General features: G+C 40.0%; 1 protein-coding gene across 2 annotated transcripts in view; it reads right to left on the bottom strand.

Annotated features, from left to right (window-relative positions):
• Positions 1–20,447, bottom strand: part of VRK1 (VRK serine/threonine kinase 1) — a 56,322-nt gene extending 35,875 nt beyond the window's left edge. For both annotated transcript variants that reach the window (XM_024219344.3, XM_024219342.3), the window contains exons 1-8: positions 20,356–20,447; positions 12,494–12,655; positions 10,564–10,619; positions 4,426–4,495; positions 3,535–3,622; positions 2,107–2,215; positions 1,868–1,960; positions 695–827 (exon numbers count right to left, since the gene is read on the bottom strand). In XM_024219344.3, the coding sequence (XP_024075112.2) occupies positions 695–827; positions 1,868–1,960; positions 2,107–2,215; positions 3,535–3,622; positions 4,426–4,495; positions 10,564–10,619; positions 12,494–12,650 (706 nt within the window). In that variant the 5' untranslated portion in view covers positions 12,651–12,655; positions 20,356–20,447. The remainder of the gene's footprint in view (positions 1–694; positions 828–1,867; positions 1,961–2,106; positions 2,216–3,534; positions 3,623–4,425; positions 4,496–10,563; positions 10,620–12,493; positions 12,656–20,355) is intronic.
• Positions 20,448–25,941: the final 5,494 nt, after the last annotated feature.

Raw genomic sequence — 25,941 nt, 5'->3', positions numbered from 1 at the left:
TTATGTTCTTCATCTACTAATTCTATAATTTTATCAAAACAAACAACAAACTTGGTCTGGCAAGATTTGCTCTTTATAAAGTCATGTTACTATAATGTTTAATATTTTTCACTTTTTGTTTTATTATTTTCAATGGACACAGATTAGATTTAAAGGATGGTAGTTTACAACAAACAGAATTTAAGGCTCAGCCTTGGCCAGATATGGGAGAAGTATGCTTCAAATTGAATTTAGGGACCATTAACTCCCTTAAATAGCTGTGTATTTTTCCCCTCACCAGAATCACCCCAGAATCATTATCACACACCTGTCCACTTACACAGTTAGTACCAATTCAATAAATGTGGCTCATACTAACAGATACACATGACCACTCTTAAGAGATTAGGTGGGTTTCTTATATAAAGGAGATATAATCATATCTATATGAAAAGGAATACAAATGATTTCCAACACTACAGCAAAGTAACAGCTGAAAAAATTAGTAAATGCTCTAATTCTGTTGCCCAGCAAATTTCAGAAAATACATCGCTGAACTTCTGCTATACAGTTGGAACATTTAGTTTTTTAAACACAGTGTTAGGACTTCACAGTAAATAGGAATCTATTTTAAAATGTCCTCTCTAAAATGTTTGTGATTAAAATAAAAACAGTCTTGTATGGAACAAAGTGAATTAAAGCTTTGACTACTTACCCACACCCTTATGTGCATCAATACTAGTATATTCAATTGTACCATCGTGACATCTTTTGGGGTCTTCTTTATATTTTTTGTGCACTCCTTCTGGACAGTATCGATAAGCAAGGCCATAATCAACCAAGTACACCTATTAAATCCCACATACCATGCAAAGATTAAAGGACTATTCATACAGAACAATTCATATAAAAATAAATATGAGTGACTCTCAGAACTTTTTAGAACAAAAACTCCAAAAGGTCAGCTCTTTGGATTAAAAAGCTCATTTATTCATTCTTAAACATGAGAGACATGTATATAAAATTCAGTCACTTCATGCACTGTGTGAAAAATGACAACCAGTTTTAGAAATCATTTACTGCTGATCTAGTGGCAGTGCAAAGTAAAATGTTCAGTTCTTATTTAGGAGCAGGCTGGATTACAATGGTCTATTGGACAACAGTAAAAGAGGCTCACAGTATTGATATCAGAGATTAGAATACATTTATCATGCTGTATTTCTTGAGTATTCATATAAAGCTACTGTTGTTGTCCTATTACAACAAAAGGAGTACTGCAAAAGAACAGATGCCAGGTAGTACTCTTCATTATCCCCTGGCTACTTCTAAATATACTGGCAATAGTTAATCTACTTTGTGAGGTAAACTATTTGGACAGGGAAATCCGTAGAATTATGGAAATTAAATGCACATTTTCCAAACACTAAAGGGTTTAAAAAAAATTAGAAAACTAAATATATTTCTGTAAATCAATTGATTTGAATAATCAACATGTTAAGAGACCAAATTTTCCAAGTAACAGAACACTTGTATTTGATGGATCCTTGAACAAAGGAAATAAAAAAAATGACAAAGCAGACAGGCAAACATAATTTACTGGTGTACTATATAATTTTAAGCTTCCACCCCTAAATAGCTATTTGAAATTCATTTTGTATCACAAGCACTCCTCCTGAATATTATTTAGGGCAGAATAGCCAACTTGATAAACTGCCAGCAAATTGCATCAAAAATGTAGAATATTAAATATAAATGTTAAGCAGAAATATCACCGTATACATTCTTAAAAATAAGACTTCCGCTAATGTTCACAGGTTCAAAGCACCTCAGTGTGTTGTCAAACAACAGGATTAAAACAGGAGAAATGAAGCACAGATATCAGAAATACCTGATTAAGATTCTTGTAGCTCAGGAGAAGGTTTGAGGCCTTGATGTCTCCATGCACATATTCATGCTCATGGATATATTCCAGAATATCAAGCTAACAAAACACAATATACAGGAGTATCAGCGTAGTACCCAACTCCAGCCAGCAGAGGACCACTATTCAGCACAAATTGCCTTTTAGCAAAAGGCTACATTAGGAAGATGGATTTTTAAAATGTTTCAGGAATTACTATTACTTACTATTCTCAAGCTTAATTTTAACACAGTTTTGTGTGCAAACTGCTTTGCATTCTCTTCATAAATTTTCTGAAGATCTCTCCCAAATCGGTCCATTACCATAAACCTATAGCTGATATTCAAATCGGGGGGAAAAAAGTTACTGAATTAAAATGTATACAGTACTTTACCCATGTATTTTACCCCATTGCACTAATTACTGAATTCAAGCATGTTTACTTTTAGAATAAAAATCAGCTATGCAGGCAAACAAATATTTATGAACACTAGAATGTTTTGTACTGTACTTCAACCCTAATATTTGTTTTGTTTGCTTTATATCACCTAAACAAAAGGTCCTCCATCAAAGGTATGATCCTGAGATCCAGCTAGTTATGCAGTATAACAAGCGCCCATCTCGGAAAGTACTATGGTGTTTCATTCACAACAGGAAAGAGCAACTATTAATTGCCTGTTAAGACCAGTTTTTTTTTTCCCCAAAAGTAATTTATATTTTACTTAAGTGGTTACTTTCACAAGTTGGCTGCTTTAAAAGTAATACGACTAAGATTTAAATGAGCATTCTACTTATTGAAATGAAGCTCCCCTATCAAATATGTTTTGATATTCATCTCTAAGGTCACCATAGTTTGACTTTATTATAAAAGCTCATTCCATAAAAGCCCTGCACATGAAACATTATGAATCTGAAAAGCTCATTTGGATTGAGACAGTTACATTTTGTCATACTGCATTTTCTTTTGCATCCCAATATCACCTGAATTCAAGTTCTTTACATTACATTACTGGATGATTTAATGCCCTATTCAGACACTTGAGGCCATAGTATTAATTGCTCTATGAATTGACCTAGCCAGAGAAAGTTTGCACTACTGTACAAGGTCTACAAGATCCCTAATTCTACAAGTTCCACACTTAGCATGGATCTCGCTTCCTCCACCACCTTTCCCTGCTGATGTCATATAGCCTGCTGGAGTAACCACTACTGTTTTGCCAAAGAGTTAGCCATCTCCAACCCAACTGATTCTGTGCTATTACAGACTAGCCATAAATGCATGTAAAGTCAGTATATCTCTGAGCTAATGGATTCCTCAATCTCACATGAAACAGTATAAAAACCTAGCCTTGAACTTTTGAAATAAAATAAGGACTGGACTGTCTATACCAGCTCTCAGATTAAATAAAAAGACTCTCTCCCCCAAGAGTAAACAAATTGAAGATAAGAAGGCAAAGTGCATTTCCTTCTTTATACATGTGAATTAAAAGACTAATTCTGCACACATGTCCAGGATAATTAAAAGAAAAATTATAGAATGTAGCTTATAATGGTCAAGGATTTATAAATTAAGAGCTGGACTCTGAGATGGATATAAAAGAAGTTGTTGTGGGTGGGAAAATATTAATATGTCCTAAACACAAGACTTATTTTACCTGTTCCCATTTTTTTGATGCAAGCCAGAGCCCCAGTACTTCGGTACACCTAAGTACTTCAGTTTATGGGAACTAGTCCATTTCTGAACTAAAAATATAAATAAAAACAAGGTTATGAACTTGTACTGCAGGAGTCTTGTGGAAAAGATTACTTATAAATCATTTAAAATTTATGCTTGTAAGATCTGATCATTATCTGATAGTGAGAAGCCATGAACCAAGTATACCAGACAACAAGTAGGCTCTTCTATCTATTTCTAAATCTGGTAATGAAACATATCCTAACATGAACAGGTATTTGATAAAGGAGATCCAACTGTAATGTATCCTGATACTAATACAACTAATACTACTGATGGAAAACTACATACCAAAAATGTAACTGCAAGACTACATTTTAACACAGCAGATTCCGTTTTTTCCAAATAATGCCTCAACTATTTTTAAGTTATTTCAAATTACTAATTTTTCTTCCAATTTCATTAAAATCTTGTTTGGCTTTAAACACTAAGAAAATCCTATTTGTTCTGGTGATATTACAGGCTGAGCCCTCAAAGGTTTATGACCTTAGGTGTGAGAAAGAGGACAAGAGCAATGGTTCTACTTCAGTAACTCTTATTTACAAACAATTATCTTCAGTAATTATCCATTTAGAAAAAAAAAAGTGTGTCGTAAAAAGAAACATCCATTTATGATTAAGGAATACAATTAAGAAATGTAAATGAACATAAGAAGGTCATTTTTAAAAAATGAATCTAAACAGGCTCTCTTGATGAGCCAACCAACACATTTAACGTTAAAGGCTGCCACTTCACCTTTATTTTATTAAAAACTTAAATTATTATTTATAGGGAAACATGGTCTTTTAGTTCATTCTGATAGACTGCTTACTTTGCTCTGGTTTAGCAGCTCGCATGTAGAACTTTAATTCAGTAAAAAGAGGTCCATTCTGGCTGGGTTCCTTTAAAACAGTAATTTAAAATTAGATAGCTAAAAAACAGCAGCTAAAGCTATTAAGAACTATAGCTCTTAAAATCCATATAAGCTGATATACACCCACATACAAGCATATCACTCTTTACCACCCAACTCTGGATAGTTTGATACTTCAATAAGAATTCATTTTCTGTGTACTAAAATGGCTTTAACAACAGAGACTGTTTAGAAAGTGTTAGGAGCATCAGGAAAGTATCCCTCCACCACAGCCAATACTGATTAAAGAATAACAAGTTAACGAAAAATATGATGAACTGTTTACAGCAGTGCTTTAGCAGGCCTTATTAAATACACTTTTGTCATCATCTTTAGGTTCTCTGAATTAAGGGTATTGTAATGTTGGGGTTCATCATACAACAGATTGTCCTCTTAATAAAAATCTCAACTCTTGAAATGGTTGGACTGAAAAGTATACAAAACTAATCTCTAAACATTCTTGCTAAAAGTCTCCCTTACAAGTCTTGAAGCCCTGGGTGATTACAACTGTATGTCCTTACAAGATAATGCCTCTTAGTATTAGCTCTTCCTATTGAATAAGACATTTAGGGGATGTCCACCCTGCCATCAGGAGGTGTGACATCAGCACATGTAAGCCCCACCAAACTAGCTCACAAAAACAGCAGTGTAGCCGTGGCGGCACAGGCAGCGGCACAAGCTAGCCACCCAAGTACAATCCCACCCAGGATCCTGGGAATATACTCGGGTGGCTAGCCCATGCTGCTGCAACTACACTACAATTGTTAACAAGCTAGCTTGAACACATGTAGCTCAGGTATGCCTACATGTAATGTGTTTTACTCTTAGATTACGATACACACACTCAACCCTAGCTCCATTTCAATGTAGATTTTTTCCTTTGCTTTAATTATTACACATTTCATACATGAAAACTAAGCAAGAAACCCAAAGATAATGTTACCGTATGATATTATTAATGACTTGAAGATATGTAGTATGAATCTTAAATCATTTTTATAATTGTAACTTTTAAGGGCAGATTCAATGGTACACCAGAAAAGGGCAAATAAGCAGAGTGCACTGGCCAGTTAACCTGGGTTTACAGCTGCTTTGCATCACCAGAGCAGCGCAAAGCAGATAACAAAATCATAGACATGGTGGGAGGGATAGCTCAGTGGTTTGAGCACTGGCCTGCTAAACCCAGGGTTGAGAGTTCAATCCTTGAGGGGGCCATTTAGAGATCGGGGGGGAAGCTGTCAGGGACAGTACTTGGTCCTGCTAGTGAAGGCAGGGGACTAGACTTGATAACCTTTCAAGGTCCCTACCAGTTCTATAAGATAGGTATACCTCCATATATTCAGGGCTAGCAGACTTCAAAAAGTCATCTAGTCTAGTCCCCCGCACTGAGACAGGACCAAGTAGACTTAGACCATCCCTGAGAGGTATCTGTTCAACCTGTTCTTAAAACCTCCAATGTAGTTGTGCATTCGACTTTTCCTTCCTAACTGTAGTACTTTGCCCTTATCTTTACTGAACTTTAGCTTGTTGAATTCAGATCAATTCTCCAATTTGTCAGTCATTTTAAATTCTAATCCTGTCCTCCATAGTGCTTGCAGCCCCTCCCAGTTTGGTGTCATCCACAGATTTTTAAGCATACTCTCCACTCCATTATCCAAGTCATTAATGAAAATACTGAATAGTACTCGACCCAGGATGGGCCATTAGGGGTCCCCACTAGATATGCCTTTAGATGCTTACAAATTGATTAATAATTTATTCCAGTATCTATTTGGGTACTGAAGTTAGGCTGATTGGTCTACAATTTCCCAGGTCCTCTGTTTCCCCTTTTTAAAGATAGATACTATGTTTGCCCTTCTCCAGTCCTCCAGGACCTCACCCATTCTCCATGAGTGCTTCAAGATAATTGCTAGCAATTTTGAGATTGCTTCTGCTAGCTCCTTAAGTACCCTAGGATGAATTTCATCAGACCCTTAATTTGCAACTATTTATTGATTTAGAGCACTGTTAAGAAGATCGTCATTATGTGAAGAATGGGACAAGAGTAGTCCAGTTCCCAAGTCCTAATACTCCTGCACTTTCAAGGTTTCTCAAATGGTCCTTAACTCTGTTCCCCCAGCAGTACTGCCCTGGTTTACAGTAGAGCCAAGGCAGCAGTGTTATGGGTAGCCTTTCAAGTACTGATATCCAGGCTAGTAGGCGGAACCTTTAAAGAGCAAGGACAGTTGGGCCAAGTAATCTACCACTGAGAACTCTGGCACTCATCCAGTATTCTTTATATCACACTCATTATAACCAACAGAATTGTGACATGCAAATTTGCTGTAGAAAAAGGGTGGTGATTGGTGGAGTTATCTAGGATATCGCAACAGCCCCAGTCACCTGAGCTGCTGACTTGACCACATATTTGCCTATACAATCACAACAATACAATAATTAAGCTTAATTATAACAATTTCTTCAAATATAGCCTATGTACAAGATTTCAATTAACTGCAACTATATAGAAAGCTTGAAGAGTCTTATTCTGTTACTAAGATCATTTGGAACAAAAAAGGCTGACTGATGCTAAATTCTTTAAAAGCACACATTTTAAAATTCATTTTAACCCAAACTAACAGATTTACCTATAAATTCTCAGAAAATATATTCTGTACACAGAGTAAGTGCCATGAATTTGGTAAGCATACACTGTTTTTTTTCATAACTGAGGCTGATTCATGCTTTAAGTGTAAAACAGAATTCAGCCTTAACTATGGAGCTGCAACTAATGCCTCCATAATAAAGTTAATTCTAAACAGTGGTATCCAACCTTTTTTACACACAAGATCACTTTTTTAATTTCAGTGCAACCCAGGATCTACCCCGCCCCTTCTCCGAGGCCCCGCCCCGCTCACTCCATCCCCCCACTCCCTCTGTCGCTTGCTCTCCCCCACCCTCACTCACTTTCATCGGGCTGGGGCATGGGGTGGGGATTTGGGGGAGGGGCTCCGGGCTGTGGCAGAGGGGTTTGGAGTGTGGAAGAGGGCTCCGGGCTGAGCCTGGGGCAGGGGTGTAGGAGGGGGTGAGGGGTGCAAACTCTGGGAGGGAGTTTGGGTGCAGGAAGGGGCTCCGGGCTGGGGCAATGTGTCGGGGTGCAGGACGGAGTACGGGGTGCTGGCTCCAGGAAGGGCCTCAGAGCTGGAGCACGGGAGAGGGTTCAGAAGGAGGTATGGGGGGCTGGCTCTAGGCGGGGGCTCAAGGCTGGGGCAGGGTCTTGGCGTGTAGGAGGGGATATGGGGTGCTGGCTCCGGAAGGTGGCTCAGGGCCGGAGTGCGGGCTCCCACCGGGTGGCACTTACCTCGGGCAGCGCAGTGAGGCTAAGGCAGGCTCCCTGCCTGCCCCAGCCCCACACCACTCCCAGAAGCGGCCAGCACGCCCCTATGGCCCTGGGAAGGGGTGGGGACGTGGCTCCGCATGCTCCTCCTGCCTGCAAGCACTGCCCCTGCAGCTCCCATTGGCCACAGTTCCCCAGTCATGACGCTGTATTATGATTATGTATTATGATATTATGATAACAATGTTCAATACCACAGTGATTGGCACCTTATAAAACACTTAGATTTCAAACCTGATGTACTCTAGAAGTTCATGCCCAAGCTTTAGGAAATTGAAACTAAAATTTGACTAGAGGAAATACCACTCTCTGCCATTACATTGTATATGTCAAAACTCAAGACATATCTGCCTCTCTTTTCTTTAACAATATTTTAAGAATTAATTAAATTGTCCCATCTAGAAAAGATAAGCACTGTCATTAAATAAACTTTGCACCCACGTTTGCCCAGAGACATCTGAAAGTTCATACTTTAAGAAGCATTTCTTCATTAGGAAAAAATTGTGAAAAACTTTACAATTATTCATTTTATACCGATTAGATACCAAATCGATAAGAACTCTATGCCAGAAGACTAAGCCAATTTCTATCCTGCTTTAATAGTCTAACCATCTGAAGAACATTGCTAGGTGAACAAACATTTTGTTTAACTACTGAACATTAATAATCCTTCGGCTATTAACCTCTTTATCTTAATCCTTCGGCTATTAACCTCTTTATCTCTGCTGTGAGTTAACTTGGCTCTCAGGGCATCAAAAACAGACCCTTATTAGAAGCTGCATCCCAGTTGAGAAGGGAAGCAACAAGTCATGGGTCATTCACGTAGGTATAACAAATATCTGTTGAAGAGGAAGTCAAAATGCATGGACTAGGAGAGCAGAAAGAAGAGCACTAACTGCTTAACCAGTAGAGAAGAAAACAGCAGTACAAAAACTGGGGTGCAGAGCACTTCATACTGGTGCAAAGACATCCTGAATACACAGACAGGAATAAAAGGAGAGGAATTAACTTTCAGGGAGCTTAGCAATAGAGGTACTACAAAACGCAGTAAAAAGGCAATTCCATTATTACAGAACGACAAAAATCTGTTACAATACCTTCTATTTCTTATCAGGTAAAATGCCACTTCACAGCAAATGATCATTTCTAACAACAGGCTCACCACCAATTGTCAAAAAATAAGTATATTTTATAGTTCATATGATGTGACACTGTCCGTTTCCAAAGTGATGCAATGAGCAGAGCAGACTGTTTTATTCTAAATTAATTGGATCTTTAAACTGGAATAAAAATCTACTATAACATTTATATTTTTCACAGAGGGCCAACTATTAGTGCAGTAGATTTCACTGCTGCTAAACAAATGAGCAGACAGAGGAAAAAGCATGATATAAACCCCCGTGCTTCAGAGCTAGACTCAGGAACAAAAGTCCATATTAACAAGTTATTGCGCAATTTTCCAATAAAAGGTCATGCACCTTTCTCTGAAGCATCTGGTCTTGACCATTGCCAGGGACAAGATATTTTACCAAATGGGCCACTGGTCTGATCTAGTATGTCCATTACTATGTTCCCAATTTCTCAAGTGGTTCCTGGAGCTACTTTTCAGAGTCAGAACCCAAATTAGGGGCCACATTGGAAGTAATCAAATGTAACCTACATATCAACAAGGTTGGGAAAAGAACATGTTAAACTGGAAAAAAGTTAAACTGCAATACAAATTATTACAAAGTTTGGCCAATAGTTGCATGAATGTATTATCATTAACTAATATATAGCTCTGCCATTTCCCTAGCCTTCACCTAGTCTACTCCTGCCACCAAGAGAAGGAAGAGGCTAACTGGCACAGAAACTGCCTAGATCAGTCTTACACCAGAAGGAAGTTCTTCAATAGCCATTTGCAGACATTTAATCCAGTTTGTGCTGCCTGAGTGGTGTAAAGTAAAGAATTGTGCTGCATGATCTGGGTCACTGCATCAACTACCGGCTTTGTGCTGGTGACTCTCAGATCTGTCTTTCCACTTCTGATCTGCCGCCTTTCATCTAAACTCATGTCTCAGCCTCTCTTGATGTCTTTCCATTAACTTAAATTTAACATGGCCAAAACTAAATTTCTGATCTTCCCTCTGCAATACTCATTTCTCCCTCTTTTCTGTCACTTTTAATAACACCATCGTTCTGAGTGTCATTCAGAACCATAACCTCCAGGTCATTTTCAATTCCCTCTCATCAACTGCCCCATACACCCAGGCTGTGTTCAGATCTTACCACTCCTCCCTATCCAGTATTTTCAATTCCAACTTTTCTGTCCAGACAGCCAAAACTCTAGTTCAAATTCTAACATCTCTTGTCTTGTTACAGAAACCTAGCCTTCTCTAGTCTCCCTACAGCACAAATGTGATTATTTCTCTTTTCCTCTCTTCATATATCACTGTGTGTGTTTAGCATGTAAACTGTTTGGGACAGGGATCGTGTCTTACATGTTTGTACAGTAGCTAGCACAATGGGGTCTTGATCCTCACTGGGGCTTTTAGGTATTACCACAATTATTATTAAATGTACATTAATGAAGCTCGCACTATATGACTTAATTCTAGCTGAGGGGATGTTTCATGTTATACATGCAATACTAGAGAAGTCATTTGATATCTTGAAATAAATAGATTCAAAATTTCTCTTACCACTTTTATAACATAGGGTGCATCACTGCCAACCGATTTTGAAGAATTAACATCAGCTGTTAAAATATGAAGCGTTTATCAGTAGAATGAGAGGCAACTATCATAAAACACATACAGCTACTACTTGTTATGTCATTTGGTTAGCTACTCTATAAAGTAATTAAATATTAACATGAATATAAATTGTTCAGTAGCTTGGTGTCAGAATTATGCAGAAAACCAAGTTAAATTTCCCGTCTTGATTTCTCCCACTGGGGACATTTACTAAATGATAAAGGAGTCCCCCACCACCTTGCCATTCACTAGTACCTTCTCAAGTGACTTAAAGGTAAGGCCTAATTTACAGTGTGGCTTAAGCACAGGAGACCATCATTTATCTTTTTACGAAGATACGATAGATAGGAAAATATTTTTTGGATATATTTCAGCTCTCAGCTTGTCTGAGTGCCATTTTAGAAACTCCACAGGAGATGTGTTAATGGGGGATTCCATGGCAGGCAATTTTAAAATACCAGATACTGAGGGAGCCGGGGCACACATCTATACCAGTGGGAGAAGGGGCTTAAGCACTCTCTGAGCGGGAGTAAGGTTAGTCTTTCCTGAAAAGGCAACTACTAATACGCGCAAGTGTATAACATGAGCAGAGTTCCACCTCTGGTAGGGTTACCAGTTGAATGGGCAAAAACATGCAGTAGTGGAGGGCCACCATGGCAAGGCTAGAAACCCCACTTGGTAGCTACCGTCTTTCAATACAATGCTTAATCCCCTCCTACTGTTGCCAGTTCATTTTAGGAGCACTATGGCTTACCAAATGATTTTGTAATCAATAAGTGACTGCATGCCACATAATTCAATGCAATCATGCCACATAAATTGGGAGGAGAGGGAGGACATCTTGTCACACAGTAAAGGCACCACATAGTCAAAAGGGCCCTTGGCTAGAGTGTTCATCTAAAGTTTCATCCCCTCAACACTGGTGTGTAGAATGATAGCTATGAGAGGACCACCTTCACACTGCCAATTTATTCAGAAAACAGATACATTTAAGGATTAGGTGCCATATTATTTTTCACACGTTTTCTCACACTCAACAAACAGATAGCACTACAAAATGAAATTTAATGATACCCTGACAGTGAAATTCTTGGACTTGATAGACATTGCAGGGAATTGGTTATGTAATATCAAGCACTTGACCATGTCAGTTCAAATGTAACCCAGCAGAAAGGAAATGGAAAGCTGTCATCTGTTGTCTGGTCAGCATCCTATATCAAATGAGTCAATAGTCTCAGTTTAGAATTTAAGTGCCAAGTATCCTCATGACAAATAATACCATCAGAACAGAGACCAAAGATCAAATTAGCATGGAGACTGAGCTATCCTCTCACCTCTACAGGTAGGTCCTCCAAAGTCAGAGCTGAAATACCATGGCAAGGCAGTGTGGGGATGATGCCTGAAGTGCTGGTGGCCACACCAACAATCTGGCCTCTCTCACAAGTACTAAATTTAAATTAAAAGTGCATAAATGACCTTTAAGATGATAAACTAATTAAATATGAGAAAGGGGGAATTATGAAATCTGTCTACAAACATTTGAGGGATATTATAAAGAAGATGGATGATTTATATGGGAATAAAGAATGTCACTTCAGCTAAGAAAAAAATATGATCTGTCATATGAAGTAGTTGGGGTTAGAGTAAGAACCAAGAGGGGCTTCCAAATACAGCGTATGGAGGACTATATCTTCAATGCCTTTAATAACTATTTTCTACCTACATTTCTCAATTCTGCAAGAAAGAAAAACACTAAACGGCAGCTCTAACCAAACTGTTGTTAATTTGAAGACAATAGGGTCCCCAATTTATTGGGGAGGGGGGACCTTAAAGACCCTCATTTTAAGAAGTTGTAGTTTGGGTCACACAAACTTACCAAGATATAGGCATCCAAAGCCACCTTGACCTATAGGCATGCCTAATTTCCACTCTTTTTTTGATGTGTCTGTTAACACTTCTCCAGGAGCAAACTCTTCCGCAAGCTTCCTCTTCACAGGACCTCTTTTTCCAGATGTCTTCTTTATATATGGCATTTTCACTATAAGAAGTAAATGCCAGGGTTATAAACTGAGCAGATTTTCTTTTGCATCCTTATTCTACTCCATATGCCAGTTTTTTATGGTCTCTTTTGCTCATGACAGACTTCCACACAGCAACCATAGGTTGTTGAAATTGCCAAATTGTTACTACAAAAATATTTTATAAGAAATTTGCAAGGTAATCCTGTTGGCATGAATCCTAGGTGAAAAGCAATGCATATTTCTTCAGGGATCAGGAAAAAAAACTTTTCAGCTGATTATAAGAAAAATCTGATAAAAAGTAAAAAAGGAAGCTTCAGAACAAAAGATTTTGTATTAGAAGGCTTTGCATAATTTAATACATACTGGAGAATTACAGAATCTATTCCATTTGATAATTAATTATGAACTGACAATATGAAAAATATATTTAGCTGTGATACAATAAGCTTTATCAAGCCTGTTAAATTTACAAATGTTTCATATAGTCCATGTCTTTAATAACTGGAGTCCTGAAGCTAGATATATCTAAAAAAGAACTCTCAACTTTCTCTTTAACCATGTCTGCAGTAGTTAAGTTTGTGATTGGCATGATGCCACAAAAAGATCAAACACCTGTAAGAACCATTCAAGTAGTCATACCGGTAGAATGTCCTCCCACAAATATATCTGTAACAAAAATGCAACAGTGGATTTACTGTATCCCAGGACAGCATTTAAAATAATCCAGAAACCTCAACAGTGCAATAAATAACCTCCAGTTTCAAGGTTCTGAACATAAATCTTATTTCTGCCTCTTGACCTTCAAATTCCAGCTTGGGAAGAGAACACTTTGAAACTAAATAATTTAATGGCTTCATCACAGTCAAATAAATATGTTACCCTCCAGAATGACTGAGATCTTCACTAGACAATAAGCCCCTTTGGGTTTTCCAACACTGGGACAAGAACCAAAATTTCACTGAGTCAATTCTTTCTATCTAGATTGTTTGGGTATGATATGTCAAGAAATGCATATACATCTTTCACATGAAAGGCCTTCTTAATTTGTTTTACATAGAACTTGATCTTTGTCTGTTCCCTATGAAAAAGAAAACCATATATGCATACACAGAGCTTACTTTTTTAAAAGTACAGTTAGCCTTGGGTCTTCAAATTCTAACAATGCTCAATTTGTGAGGTTCCTGGACAGCAGAATAATTATTTGTATTTCTTCTATGTAATCACAGTTCCTGACTATTCCCATGATGTAGGAGCCATATACTGTTTGCCACGAAGTGGAAGGTGACAACTTTGAAGATGATCAGCAAATGGGGAGAAACTGCCACCTATTGCCCTTCTCCAGGACTCATCTGGTGGGCCTCTGCAGATGGATACTGATTGCCATTCAAACTAGGTATCGCTGAATTAAAAGGGAGGAGATGGAGAAAAGGAGTGAAGAGGTTCCTAATATGCACTAAAGCTAGGACAGTATGCCACTGAGTGGAAAAGCTTGTAAGTGGTAACTCAGCAAGACCAGAGAAAGGCAAACGCACAGTGGAGATTACAGAGAAGGAGCAATGAGAGGGTGGGGAAAGGCTTGAAACAATTGCTTGAATTGGTCTATTTCTGCTCCCTTCTGCCTCACCCCTCTGCAACTTCCTCTCTGACTCCCCAGTGTCCCCCTTTTCCTTGTATTTTCCTTTCTTGGTCTTGCTGAACTTTTGTTCCCTACTCATCAGCTTCCCCTCCTGGCTGCTATGCACTTTTGGGGCCCTCTCTCCAGCTCCCACATCTGAGAAATAGAGGGCCTTGCAACTGTAGCAGCAACCCCAAGCACCACACCTTTTCCCTGAAGCTCCCTGGTCTGAATAGCCACTGCTTTTCCCCCAAGCAGCCCCCTGCCATACCAGAGTCTGCAACACTCTCCTGGAGGACAGGACAACAGGTATCATGTTTCCACCAGCTGCCAGCACCACTTCCTGACAAATGAGATGTGCCCCCTACCTAATAAGTCTGCAGCCAGGAAACGCGTCACCTGGATGAAAAATAAAATGTTAAAAAAAATAAAATGCTTTCATTCCCCACCCCCAAAGTAAAAGAAATAATATATTGTTCTACTCTTCAGGAGCCTCCTAAATGTGCAAAGTTTCATAAGATAGTAGAATTACACTTGAATACTCATAGCAGATATAGGCTGTCAAGGCTGTATCCCCACTTTGAACTTTAGGGTACAAATGTAGGGGCCTGCATGAAAACTTCTAAGCTTATCTACCAGCTTAGCTCTGGTCCGCTGCCACCATCTCAAGAAGTCCCTCCCTGGGAAGCCTTGAGAAACCTTTCACCAATTCCCTGGTGAACACAGATCCAAACCCCCTTGGATCTTAAAACAAGGAGAAATCAATCTGGTTCTTAAAAAAGAAGGCTTTTAATTAAAGAAAAAGGTAAAAATCATCTCTGTAAAATCAGGATGGAGAATAACTTTACAGGGTAATCAAACTTAAAGAGCTCAGAGGACCCCCCTCTGTCTTAGGTTCAAAGTACAGCAAACAAAGATAAACCCTCTAGTAAAAGGTACATTTACAAGTTGAGAAAACAAAGTAAATCTAAGACGTCTTGCCTGGCTTTTTACTTACAAGTTTGAAATAGGAGAGACTTGTTTAGAAAGATGGGGAGAACCTGGATTGATGTCTGGTCCCTCTCAGTCCCAAGAGCGAACCACCCCTTAAACAAAGGACACAAAACAAAAGCCTTTCCCCACCCCCCAAGATTTGAAAGTATCTTGTCCACTTATTGGTCCTTGGGGTCAGGTGTCAGCCAGGTTACCCGAGCTTCTTAACCCTTTACAGGTAAAAGGATTTGGAGTCTCTGTACACAGAGAGCTGTTACCCTTCCCTTTATAGTTATGACATAGGCACACCAGCAGCAGAACAAATATGAAATCACCACCTCAAGAGAAGGGTATCTCTAAAATACTATTACCCACACCTATCACATCTGAACCTTTTAGTATCCAAAATGCAAAGATTTTTTTTTTAAATCTGAATTGCTTTCCAATATTTCTAGCTATTACTGTAAAATAAAACCTTCTTTTATATATAATCCAGACACAGCTTTGAGACACTTCATCTAAATTTATAAAATAAAGTTTACCCATAATTTGCACTTGGTCCTCTTGAAATGTTTTTCTTGACACTTCAGGTTTTTTTTTAAAATGAGATACAATAGCATCAGGTTCAGGTTAAAGTTTTTCCTCCATTTATAACTGCAGAGAAATCTGACTTGTGTGATTTGTACAAATTCAAATGTTCCTTGAACTAGCCTGAGAGAGAGTGGTTCATAGACACCAGGAACTACTGCTTCTTCTCCACCACCATATACCTGACTTCAGAAAATACTATATTGACCTGTGCTGCCACATCTTCTCCTGGGATTTATTCTTTGTAAAATGCTATCAACCAGAGACAAAACTTGAACTATTTATATTCAACATATATATTAGCTTTATTAATGAAGAGTTATGGATATATTTCACCCTAGTAACCTCACCATTAGATCTGCTGCTGACAAACCTGCTTACAGGGAACAAAACAGCTTATTTCAACTAACTCCACAAGAGGAGTTAGTGAAAAGTGCTCCCCTCTCCCCCCAGTTTTCTTTATCCAACGTGGTCAAAAGTTACACTCCTGCAGACACTCAGTCAATAAATTAATTAATTATGACATCCCCTTAACCATAAAGTGAAAGCTCAGAATGAACAGAGGTTTGACTGTTCCCAGCTGAGAATCCTGCCCTTAACAATTATACTAGATACTCATACATGGTTTCTTGACTGTCTACACATTCATACCCATCTGTCAGGATGGCATTGTGCCTACTCACAAGTTGGTCAAGCTATCACTAGGCCATAGGTGCCAAGCAATTATAGTTTAAAAAGGCAGCATGCTCAAGGCTAAGCATTCTTTTTGCAGAAAACCTGTCCTCTGAAAGTACTGAAGCTCTGGCTCCCCATGCTTCCACATTTGAGATCATATGTTCAGATATGTACCTTCTCAGAAGCTACACAGTATAAAAACAGGAAGATTTTGGGATTGGAAGCAGTTGTAGCTGCCTACAAAAATAAACACATTTTTAAGACAATGAAATTTGAAGAGACAAGGTAAACAGCAACAAAGAAGGAAAAGACAACCCTTTATTGCTACTTTTGTTATTGCACATAATTTGCCACCCAAATATTAAATGGTCTGTTAAATGTTGTAGACCACTACACTTTTAATTTAGATATATGACTGGAATATTACCCTCTCCATATTTGGAGGATGTCCCTTGTTTCAAAGCATCTACTTCTCACTGGGATACTACTAACAACTGGGATACTAATAACCAACCAAAAATAAACATTCATTCCACATGATCTTAAAATGCTTTACAAAATGATGCACAAAAATCATTCATCTCTAGAGAGGAATGCTGCAGCTATTTTACAATATAGTAACAACAGAATTTATAGGGCAGGAAGTGAAGATTATAACAAAATGAAAGTGATGGGGGGGAGGTGTTTAGATATAATCAAATACAATTTACTCAAAATAGAAGTTTGCCAGAATACCAGCACTAAAATTATTCCTTTTGCACAATACATACTAAGGACAGAGCATCAGTTTTATCTCTCATCCAAACAGCACAATACCCACTAACACCACACTAGGGTATACATTTAGTACAGCCTTAGAAGACTTCAAATTACCTACATCATAGCTTTTTTTGGTTTCTGAAATCTCCCACGAGGGAGGATGGTCCCAGAGCCTGGGCCCAGACATCTATACAGCAATTTTTAGCCCTACAGACTGAGCCCTGTGAGCCCAAGACAACCACAGCTGTGCCATGGGCCTTTTATTCTAGTGTAGACATACCTTTTGAGAGGAGAGATGGTCTATCGCCTGGAGATGCTAGTCTCTCTCTCCCCGTAATAAGTCATTGCAACTTCATCATTCTGTGTGTATTACCACTCCCCCCACCTCACCCCAATCAGTAAACAGAAATATTTTCTATCTCACAGGAGTACTGTGAAGCTTAATTGAATTAGTGCTCACAAACTGCTTTGAAATCCTTGAAGGTAGGGTACTATGTAGTATATTATTTGACATCTATCTCTTAAGTACTGAAAAGATTTGACCCTGCTTACTGGCAGGAACATATTTTTAAGGCACATGGTTGCACCACTTTATAGGGCTGTTTACTCAGAAGTTGCATAGACTGAATAGTTTAGATTTTGCTCCTAACAAACAGAAAAATGACAACAGAAGTAGAGGTTGGTTTGTCTGAACTCTTCTCCAAAACTTCTTTAGTGAGTACAAGGTGACTGTTTGCTTTTCCACATGCTATGCTTGAGGTATGCACACAATTTAGCAATTCAGTCTCACAATCAGTAATCTTTATAAATGCAATCTGAAATAGTATTCCAGTTACTGCTGTTGTACTCTTAAATAAGCTTGAATAGACATTTCCCAGTGTGTGTTTTCTTCCATTCTCAGTAAAAGTCAAATGACTATAAATCAAATTCATTTTAAGAACGTATTTCTGTATGTGGCCATTCAGAATAACTATGCTGCTGAATTCCTTCCTGGTTCTTTTCTTATTTTCTACAAACTGTCATTTTTAGATTTGTTTATCTCAATAGAATCGCTTTTTATTTTTCAGCATAGAGAGGACAGTGCTGCTAACCTGTGAACCTTTTAGTCAATAGGCAGTTCCAGCTAGACATGAAATCTGCGCGTCATTAATATTGCTTACTCATAGCAGAACTCTCCAAGTCTGCCAGCAAAGAAGAAAAAAATACCTTCCTCCTCTCCACAAAAACACTTTCTCTTTTTAAAGTTCCTAAATACTTTAAACTGTTTGCAGGTTTGGGATTTTTGTTTGTTTTATTCAAAACAATGGACACAATTTTGCTCATTTCAGAGAGAAAGGCACCAAAATGGCCACTGATATTTCAGATATTTCCAGTGTCAAAACAGGTAGTTTCTACAGCAATTGAAGGTCTAATTTATGCAAGAAAGTTTTTTCCCTCCTTCAGGCCTTCTGTTCCATGTTTAGAATAACACCAGACATTTCAGATTAACTGGGGTTATTAAAAATCAATTGGTAGCAAAGTAATTGCTTTAGTTACAGCTATTTAAAAGTTCTTCCCTCTCAGTATTTATGTTCAAACTAGACAGGGTGAACCTATATTGGTGGATTTTAAAATATTTTATAATGTTTTGTCAAGACAGCAGAAAGCTGGGAAAACTGGACACAGGCCTCTTCACAGAGGGAAAGACATTTTATTTTTGAATCCCTCAATGCAGCATGAATCAGACCTGCCAAATCTAGTTCTTTTTAGAAGCAACCTCCCTGATTCTGGATTAATTTTAAACCAGTTTAAACTATCTTCTCCAGCCATAATTAACACTTTGTACTTCAATTAGATTTAAAATCTCCTTCAACTTTCTGACTTCCATTCATACAATTCTCAGACTGATAAAGCCCTTCATATATTTCTATTATCTGGGAACATGTCTAAAAAGCCAGACCAGATATAACCCCCAAATCTCTACATCTTTGGACCAACAATAGACACCTACACAACAACAAGGAAGTCCTTAAGTTTGAGGTATTTGGGGTGATTTTGCAGAGGTTGAGGACTGCTGTTTTTATATTCATTTGGGGCACTCTATAACCTGGGGAGTCAATGCTGATTCTCACCAAGAAGTAAGTGGTATCTCAAAGTCTGTCTCAAATAGCGATGACTTTAATGTGTGAAACTTAATCAGGAACAAGACAGTCTCCAAACATCACAAAAACCTTTAGCACCAGCAGAAGAGACTCAAAATTTCCTAATGAATGATAGAGAATGTGAGGGATGCCTTGAGGTGCTCTCCTTGTAAATCCATCAGGACAATAGGTTTGAGCCTACACCTGCGCAAGTTGAGTCCTATAAACAGTAGAAAAATGGAGCCAACTCATCTCCACAGTCCGGGTCGCAAACAGGATGGACCTGCTCGAGCCTAACTCATTTAGGCAGGATTTTAAGGATACATTTGTTATAAGGTAAAACTTATTTTCTCTCGCATCTTCATCGTCTTAAGTGATGATGGATTTCAAGTGGTCCCCGCACTCCACTTCCCCGTGACACTTCTCCTCCCTCCACACCCCTCCCCAAGAGATGAGAAATACACTTCACTCTTATCTGCACGAGCTGGACTGATCCCGCCCGTTCTCCCTCCCCCCATGACTCACACCTGGGCGTAAACAGCATTACCTGCGTCCAACCCCGCAGCCATCAAAAGCCCCTGAGGGGGGGGGGGGGGGGTGGCAGGCTCAGAAGCGGGGCACTGCGGGGTTGTGGGCTCCACAGCTAGGTAGGCCCCGCCCGAGGTTAAGGGGCAGGATGAACCTCGAGACCTTTCAGTAACGTCTCCCCGGGTGGAAATGGGCCCGTGGGGGTGGGGAAGCCGGGCAGGAGTGAGCCCCGCGCCGAGCGAGCCTGGGCGGGGCGGGGGGGGGGGGGGGGTCCGCGGCGGGGCGCGGGGGGGGGGGGGGGCCGTCCCCCCCCGGGGCCCCGCGGGGCGAAGCGCGACACAGCAGCTTCTCCCGCCCCTTTCCCGGGCCGGAGCCCACCGCCGGGGGGAGGGGAGGGGAGCAGGCTGAGGCCGGTTCCAGCCGGCTGAGCCCGCCTCCTCAGAGCCCCAGCTTCAAATACCTGCTGGGTCTCAGGAGCCGGGCCCGGCCCAACAGCTCCTTCTTCCCCGTCCGAAATTCCCGCACTGCATGAGCCCTCAGGCAGCCCGCCCGCCAGGCTACGCACATCCCACTATCGCCCTCGCCTATTGGCTACCTACCCGACGGAGCCCGCCTACAAGAGAACAGAGCCGGCCGCGCACCTCACCGGCCACCGTCGCTCCCTCCCCACCCCCGAGCCCGGTGCACCCTGGGAGTTGTAGTTTTTGTTGGCTTGGCGGCGCAAGCCTGCGCTGTCCCAGAGCGAAAGGACCAGGAGCCGCACAGGGGGGCGCGAAGGCAGCCGTGCAAAGGAGCCATGTTCAGGAACTCCAGTTCGGAGCTGTTCGGCCACCATCTAATGAGTAAAACCCCAGGAGGCAAGTGGAAAATACAGCCAAGGGCGATGCATCTGCAGAATTGCCAAACCGCACACTCAACTCCTGGGACTGGCTTAAAAGCATGAGATTTTAAACACCGAATGGGAGGTTCCCCCACCCCCTCTAGTATTCGAGCATTTAAAGGTCACGTTTTAAGATTTCCCAGAAAAATGAGGGCTAGAAAAGAAGGCGGGGGGCTGGACTCGATGACCTTTCAAGGTCCCTTCCAGTTCTAGGAGATAGGACATCTCCATTAATTTAAAATTTAATTTAATTTAAAGAAGAATGCTGAGCGTGAATCATGTGATTCCTGGAGCCAGAGCTTTAAAAAACCCCACCAGATACCAGGAAATACCTGCAAGAGCTGGCAACACTGCCATCCTTATTCCTACAGTAAGAGCTTTCAGGCTGTGAAAGGTAGTGGAAGACCCATCCTTGAAACATGTTAAAACTGGACTGAGCTAAACTATATGCTCAAGTCATGGTTGCTCTGTGCCATTTGTGCCAGCCATGCTGGTGCAGAGTGCCTGCAGAACACAGTGCTTCCACAAGGATTATCCCCCAGCATACAGTCTTTGCCAGTCAGGTGCAGAACCACTGGACTCCAGCACAGGACTCATTACAGAGCAAGTCAGGTATGGTCAGGGAGATAGAAGGAAGCAAGGCAGTACTGCACCCTGATTATTCCCTAGCTGCCATAAGGCCCATTGGGGCCTTAGGCAGCAGGAAACAAATTAGGCCACCAACCAGGGCTGCCCTAACCTATGTCAAGGCCAAATGCAAGCCACTCTCCTCTCCTTCCATGCCAACACCAGGCTCTGCAGTGGCACATGGATGAATTTCATGATGTAACTGGACACTAGATAATCTAAACAGGTCTTTTTAGCTTCTGTGATTCTAGGGGTACACCTACCTCTAAGAATTTCACAAAAAATAATCATTATGGTAAATTATTTCATTTGTTTGCTGTGCTGAGGAACCTTTTCATTCAATCTTAAAGTCAGTTCGTGTTTAAAAAAAATACAAATTCTGCACAATATTTTTTATATATGTCAAATCACTTTACAGAATTAATGATACAGTTACAGAATGAGAAAGAGAGAAATTGCAAAGGAAACATTTTGGTTTGCCCCCTTTCAGACCTTTTATAAGGTCAAAGCAGATTGTCCTCCTCACCACATATTGGTTTTGTAGGAGTCAAATCTTGATACCTGGGAGCTCTGATCCAGTTGTCAGCAGATATCACTACATTTCATTCTTTTGTTGTCAGAGACAAATCAAAACACACCCACACTTGCTTCTACCAAGCTGTGAACTTGGAGAGACACATAGTCGGAAGATCGGAATTCAAGGAAAGCCAAGAGGGGGAGGAAAAAACTGTTTTGTTTGGGGGGCACGGAGGGTCAGCTCAATGATTCCTTAAATAGAGAGAGATGATTTGATGGGTACTCTTAAGAGGCTCCGTTCTTAGGGATGCCAAACAAAGATTAGAATGTGTTAACACCAATCAAACTGTAATATGCCCATCATTATAGTACTTAGGTACCTGTTCCCTTTGAAAACCTAGGTTGACCCCACATACTCAGTTGCTCCCATATAATGTATTTCTGCTGCTTTTCAACAACCTGTACTGCTTTGAATTCTATACCTTATAACCTGCTTTGCAAGCTCATAGAAAAATCAGAAAAACAAAAGTAAAGAAAGCAGAAGATGCTACATACTGTAGCACTTTGCCCATAAGATCATTCTTACAGTTATGACAGAGGGGTGGATGGGCCAAATCTGAGTGGGTGGCATTGTGACCCCAAATCCTGTTCCTCCTCAAATTCAAAAGGTGTTGACACCTCAAATGCAAATTTTGGTCCATCTCTAATTTTTGCATAACTGAATTAGAGAAAGTTCTTGTGAAACATGTGGTCTTATGGTCTGAGCACAGGACTGCAAGCTGGAAACTCCTGACACTAATTCCATTGGACTCCTCTGTCACCTGGGACCATTCTCTTAACTTTTCTGCCTCACTTTCCCATCACTTCATAATGGGAACAGTTCTTACATATCTCAGAGGGATGCTAGAATGACATCTGTACAGTGCTATAAAGATAAATATTAGTATGTTGTTGAATCATGCTTAAAATGGCTTGGATCAGATAGGATTATAATCCTGGCCAAAGAACTAGAGCTCAGAGATGCGAGCAAGGCTTGTGAGAAGACAGTGATACAGCTGGGTCTGTAGTGAATCTTAACTGCCAAATACAACACAACACTGCCATCCACACCCAGAGAGTTTTGTGATAAGTGCACTGTTACTTTGGGTTTGTCTGCACTGCATAGTGTATGCAGGACCGTGTACCCGCACATGCAGACCCAGGCTTTTCAAGCTCACTTGTGAGCACTCAAAATGCACTCAAACTGCATTTCAGGACATGATGCTTCCATTCATATCTATGATAGGTTTTGTTAATGCTAGAAAAATGCAGTTACTGCACGCTTTTTCTACTTTTTTCTCACCTTTCCATTTTATATTGTTTTCCTCAGTGAAAAGAATGTATACAAGAAGCATTGAAGAGTTAATTTAATTTTTATTTTTAAAAGAATAATAACCATACTATATTTAGGCTTGGCAGAATTCAATGGATTTTTTAATTATAATTCTGACATAATATCAATGTTTATTTTTAAGCTTTTTTAGATGTATTTATTTAAATTTTCACAGTTGTGCAAAATTATGGATTTGAAATAAAAATAGAAAATATTCGTATTTAATATTGGAATGTTGGAACCATTGATGGGGGAGTCAGACAATTTAATGACAATTGACATTGTGGTTCAAAAAGTTAAGCTTTCTAACTGTTAAAACACAAACTGTCAACACACAAAATATACAAAGTAAACATCCTTAAAGCAAACTAAGAATAAATGCTGCTTGAGAACTTACTACTTTGCCTATCTGAAATTTCAACATTAGATGACATTTTTTCTTCAGTTTGTGTGTGTATGGTAAAATAGACATTTACTGACATTTACCGATAAAAATCTAATTCTTCCAAGCCTAAATATAGTATAATAGCAACAGGACACTATAGAGCCTTTTTATTGCTCCATTAGTACACCTCTACCCCGATATAACGCGGTCCTCTGGAGCCAAAAAATCTCACCGCGTTGTAGGTGAAACCGCGTTATATCCAGAGGTTAAAGTAAGCCGGTACAGTCAGGCTTCCCCAGCGGTGGTTTAAAGGGCCCGGTGCTCCAGCCACTGCGGGGAGCCCCGGGCCCTTTAAATTACCACCGGAGCTCCAGCAGTGAGGCTTGGGTGGCGATTTAAAGGGCCCGGGGCTCCACACGAATTCAGATATAACGGGGTAAAGCAGCGGGGCTTGGGCGGCGCTTTAAAGGGCCTGGGGCTCCCCGCTGCTTTACCGCGTTATATCCGAATTCGTGTTATATCGGGTCACGTTATATTGGGGTAGAGGTGTATACAATTTAAGAGTATGTAAGGCAGTCTGCCCAGTGACCTCAGGCCTCATGATGCATCCAAGGTGTATATTAATAGGTCAGTACAACATCCTATTGTGTCTGAATGCTATTAATAACTAATTAGAAACAAAGTTATTCCTGCCACATGTTTAAGGATTTCCCCATGTGTCCTTTCATTAGCTGCAACTAGCAAATTAGACAAATTATTGCATTTGATTATATCTGAAAAAGTTTTTACAAGGTGAAGAACACTGTTATCAGTGATTAAGAAGCCAGAGGAAACTGAAAACATTGTGCAGAGGATGGATCTAATTGATGTGCAAACAGATGTTAGACAACAGTTTAACATTTTTATCCAACTCTAACAAAAAAAATTTAGGGTGAGAGTGCTAACGCCCTTAACCCAGGATTTAATGAACAATATTTTCCTTCAAAGGAAAGTGAATGATGAAAATGAATAATTTTCATGTCTCTAACACCATCTACCCAAGCTCCTCCAAGCAGTTTACAAATAGTGACTTAAGCTTCAATGTCCTGCTGAAGTCACTTATCCCCATTTTACAGATGAAGAAACTGAGGCACAGAACAGTTAAGACATTTGCCAAAGTTCACAGAGGAAATCTGCAACAGAACAGGGAAAAGGACTAATTTCCTGACTCCCAGTCCTATATCCTAATCACAAGACCATTCTAATGGCTCAAATCTAAGTGTCTTAAGTTTACAATTCAAATGCTAAGGGAGGGAGGGAGACACAGCTCTTATAACTGTTTGAAAATGTTCGGCAGGACTTCATCCCACTACAAATTAAATGAGTTTTTCAAATGCCTTCCTATGAGTCACATATTCTGCTCTGCTAGGTGGACTGGGGGCAGGGAGGCAAAATGGCAGGGGAGGGGAGGGGGGAAGCCCCTAAATCTGCAGACGGGGAGCTGTACCTCTGCAGCATACTTTTTGTCTCCTTCAAACACTGAAAACTCTCTATGTGAGATTTACAAGCTTGTGACTCCACAGGTCAAGAAAAGTGTTCTGGGGGTCAGGCAATGAAAGAACACCAGTCATACTTTCCTCCACAGAACCTGGTTTCCTACCAGAAATCCATGCAAAAATGAAGGCTGGTAGAACCAGTAACGAATCCCTTCCAGAGAAGTGACTCCTCTCAAAAAGGAGGGCAGACTGCAAGGGCCATATCAAGTAGCAGATTGGCTCCGGCAGTAGCCCTGCTGTTGGACAGGGGGCAGAATTAAAAGGAGCCATATTCCTTTTCTGAAGAGGACAGAGCCCTTCATGGGGACAGGTTAGTGTTTCCATATCACTCCCTCTATCCATACCTCCATCTAGATTTTTATATCACACCTATCGTATCTCATTGCTGTTCTGCATGGATTTCCAAAAGACTACATGTATTCCCTTTCCACACAGGACTAAACGCCTTGCCCAAGGAGATGTTGCAATTTACATCCACAAGTATCAAACTGGGGAGCATATTTCTTCCTTTTGTGGGTTTACCTGCAGGTAGTAGCATGAGGCTCCAATATTAGTACTAATGCTAGTTTTGCCTTGATGTTGACTTCAGCTATTCTTAATTGGCTTCTCTGCTTAAAAGAGAGATTATATAGCAAAACAATGTATCCAAAAAACGTACCATATTCTGATGAGAAGGAATGTCTCTCCAAATCTAGCCAGTCATCCAGGCTCAATTTACATAAAAAAAATTA

Source organism: Terrapene carolina, unplaced genomic scaffold, assembly GCF_002925995.2.
Source record: "Terrapene carolina triunguis isolate 2854851 unplaced genomic scaffold, T_m_triunguis-2.0 Scaffold96, whole genome shotgun sequence".
NCBI classification, from domain to species: domain Eukaryota; kingdom Metazoa; phylum Chordata; order Testudines; family Emydidae; genus Terrapene; species Terrapene triunguis.
This window is presented reverse-complemented; position numbering and strand designations above follow the sequence as displayed.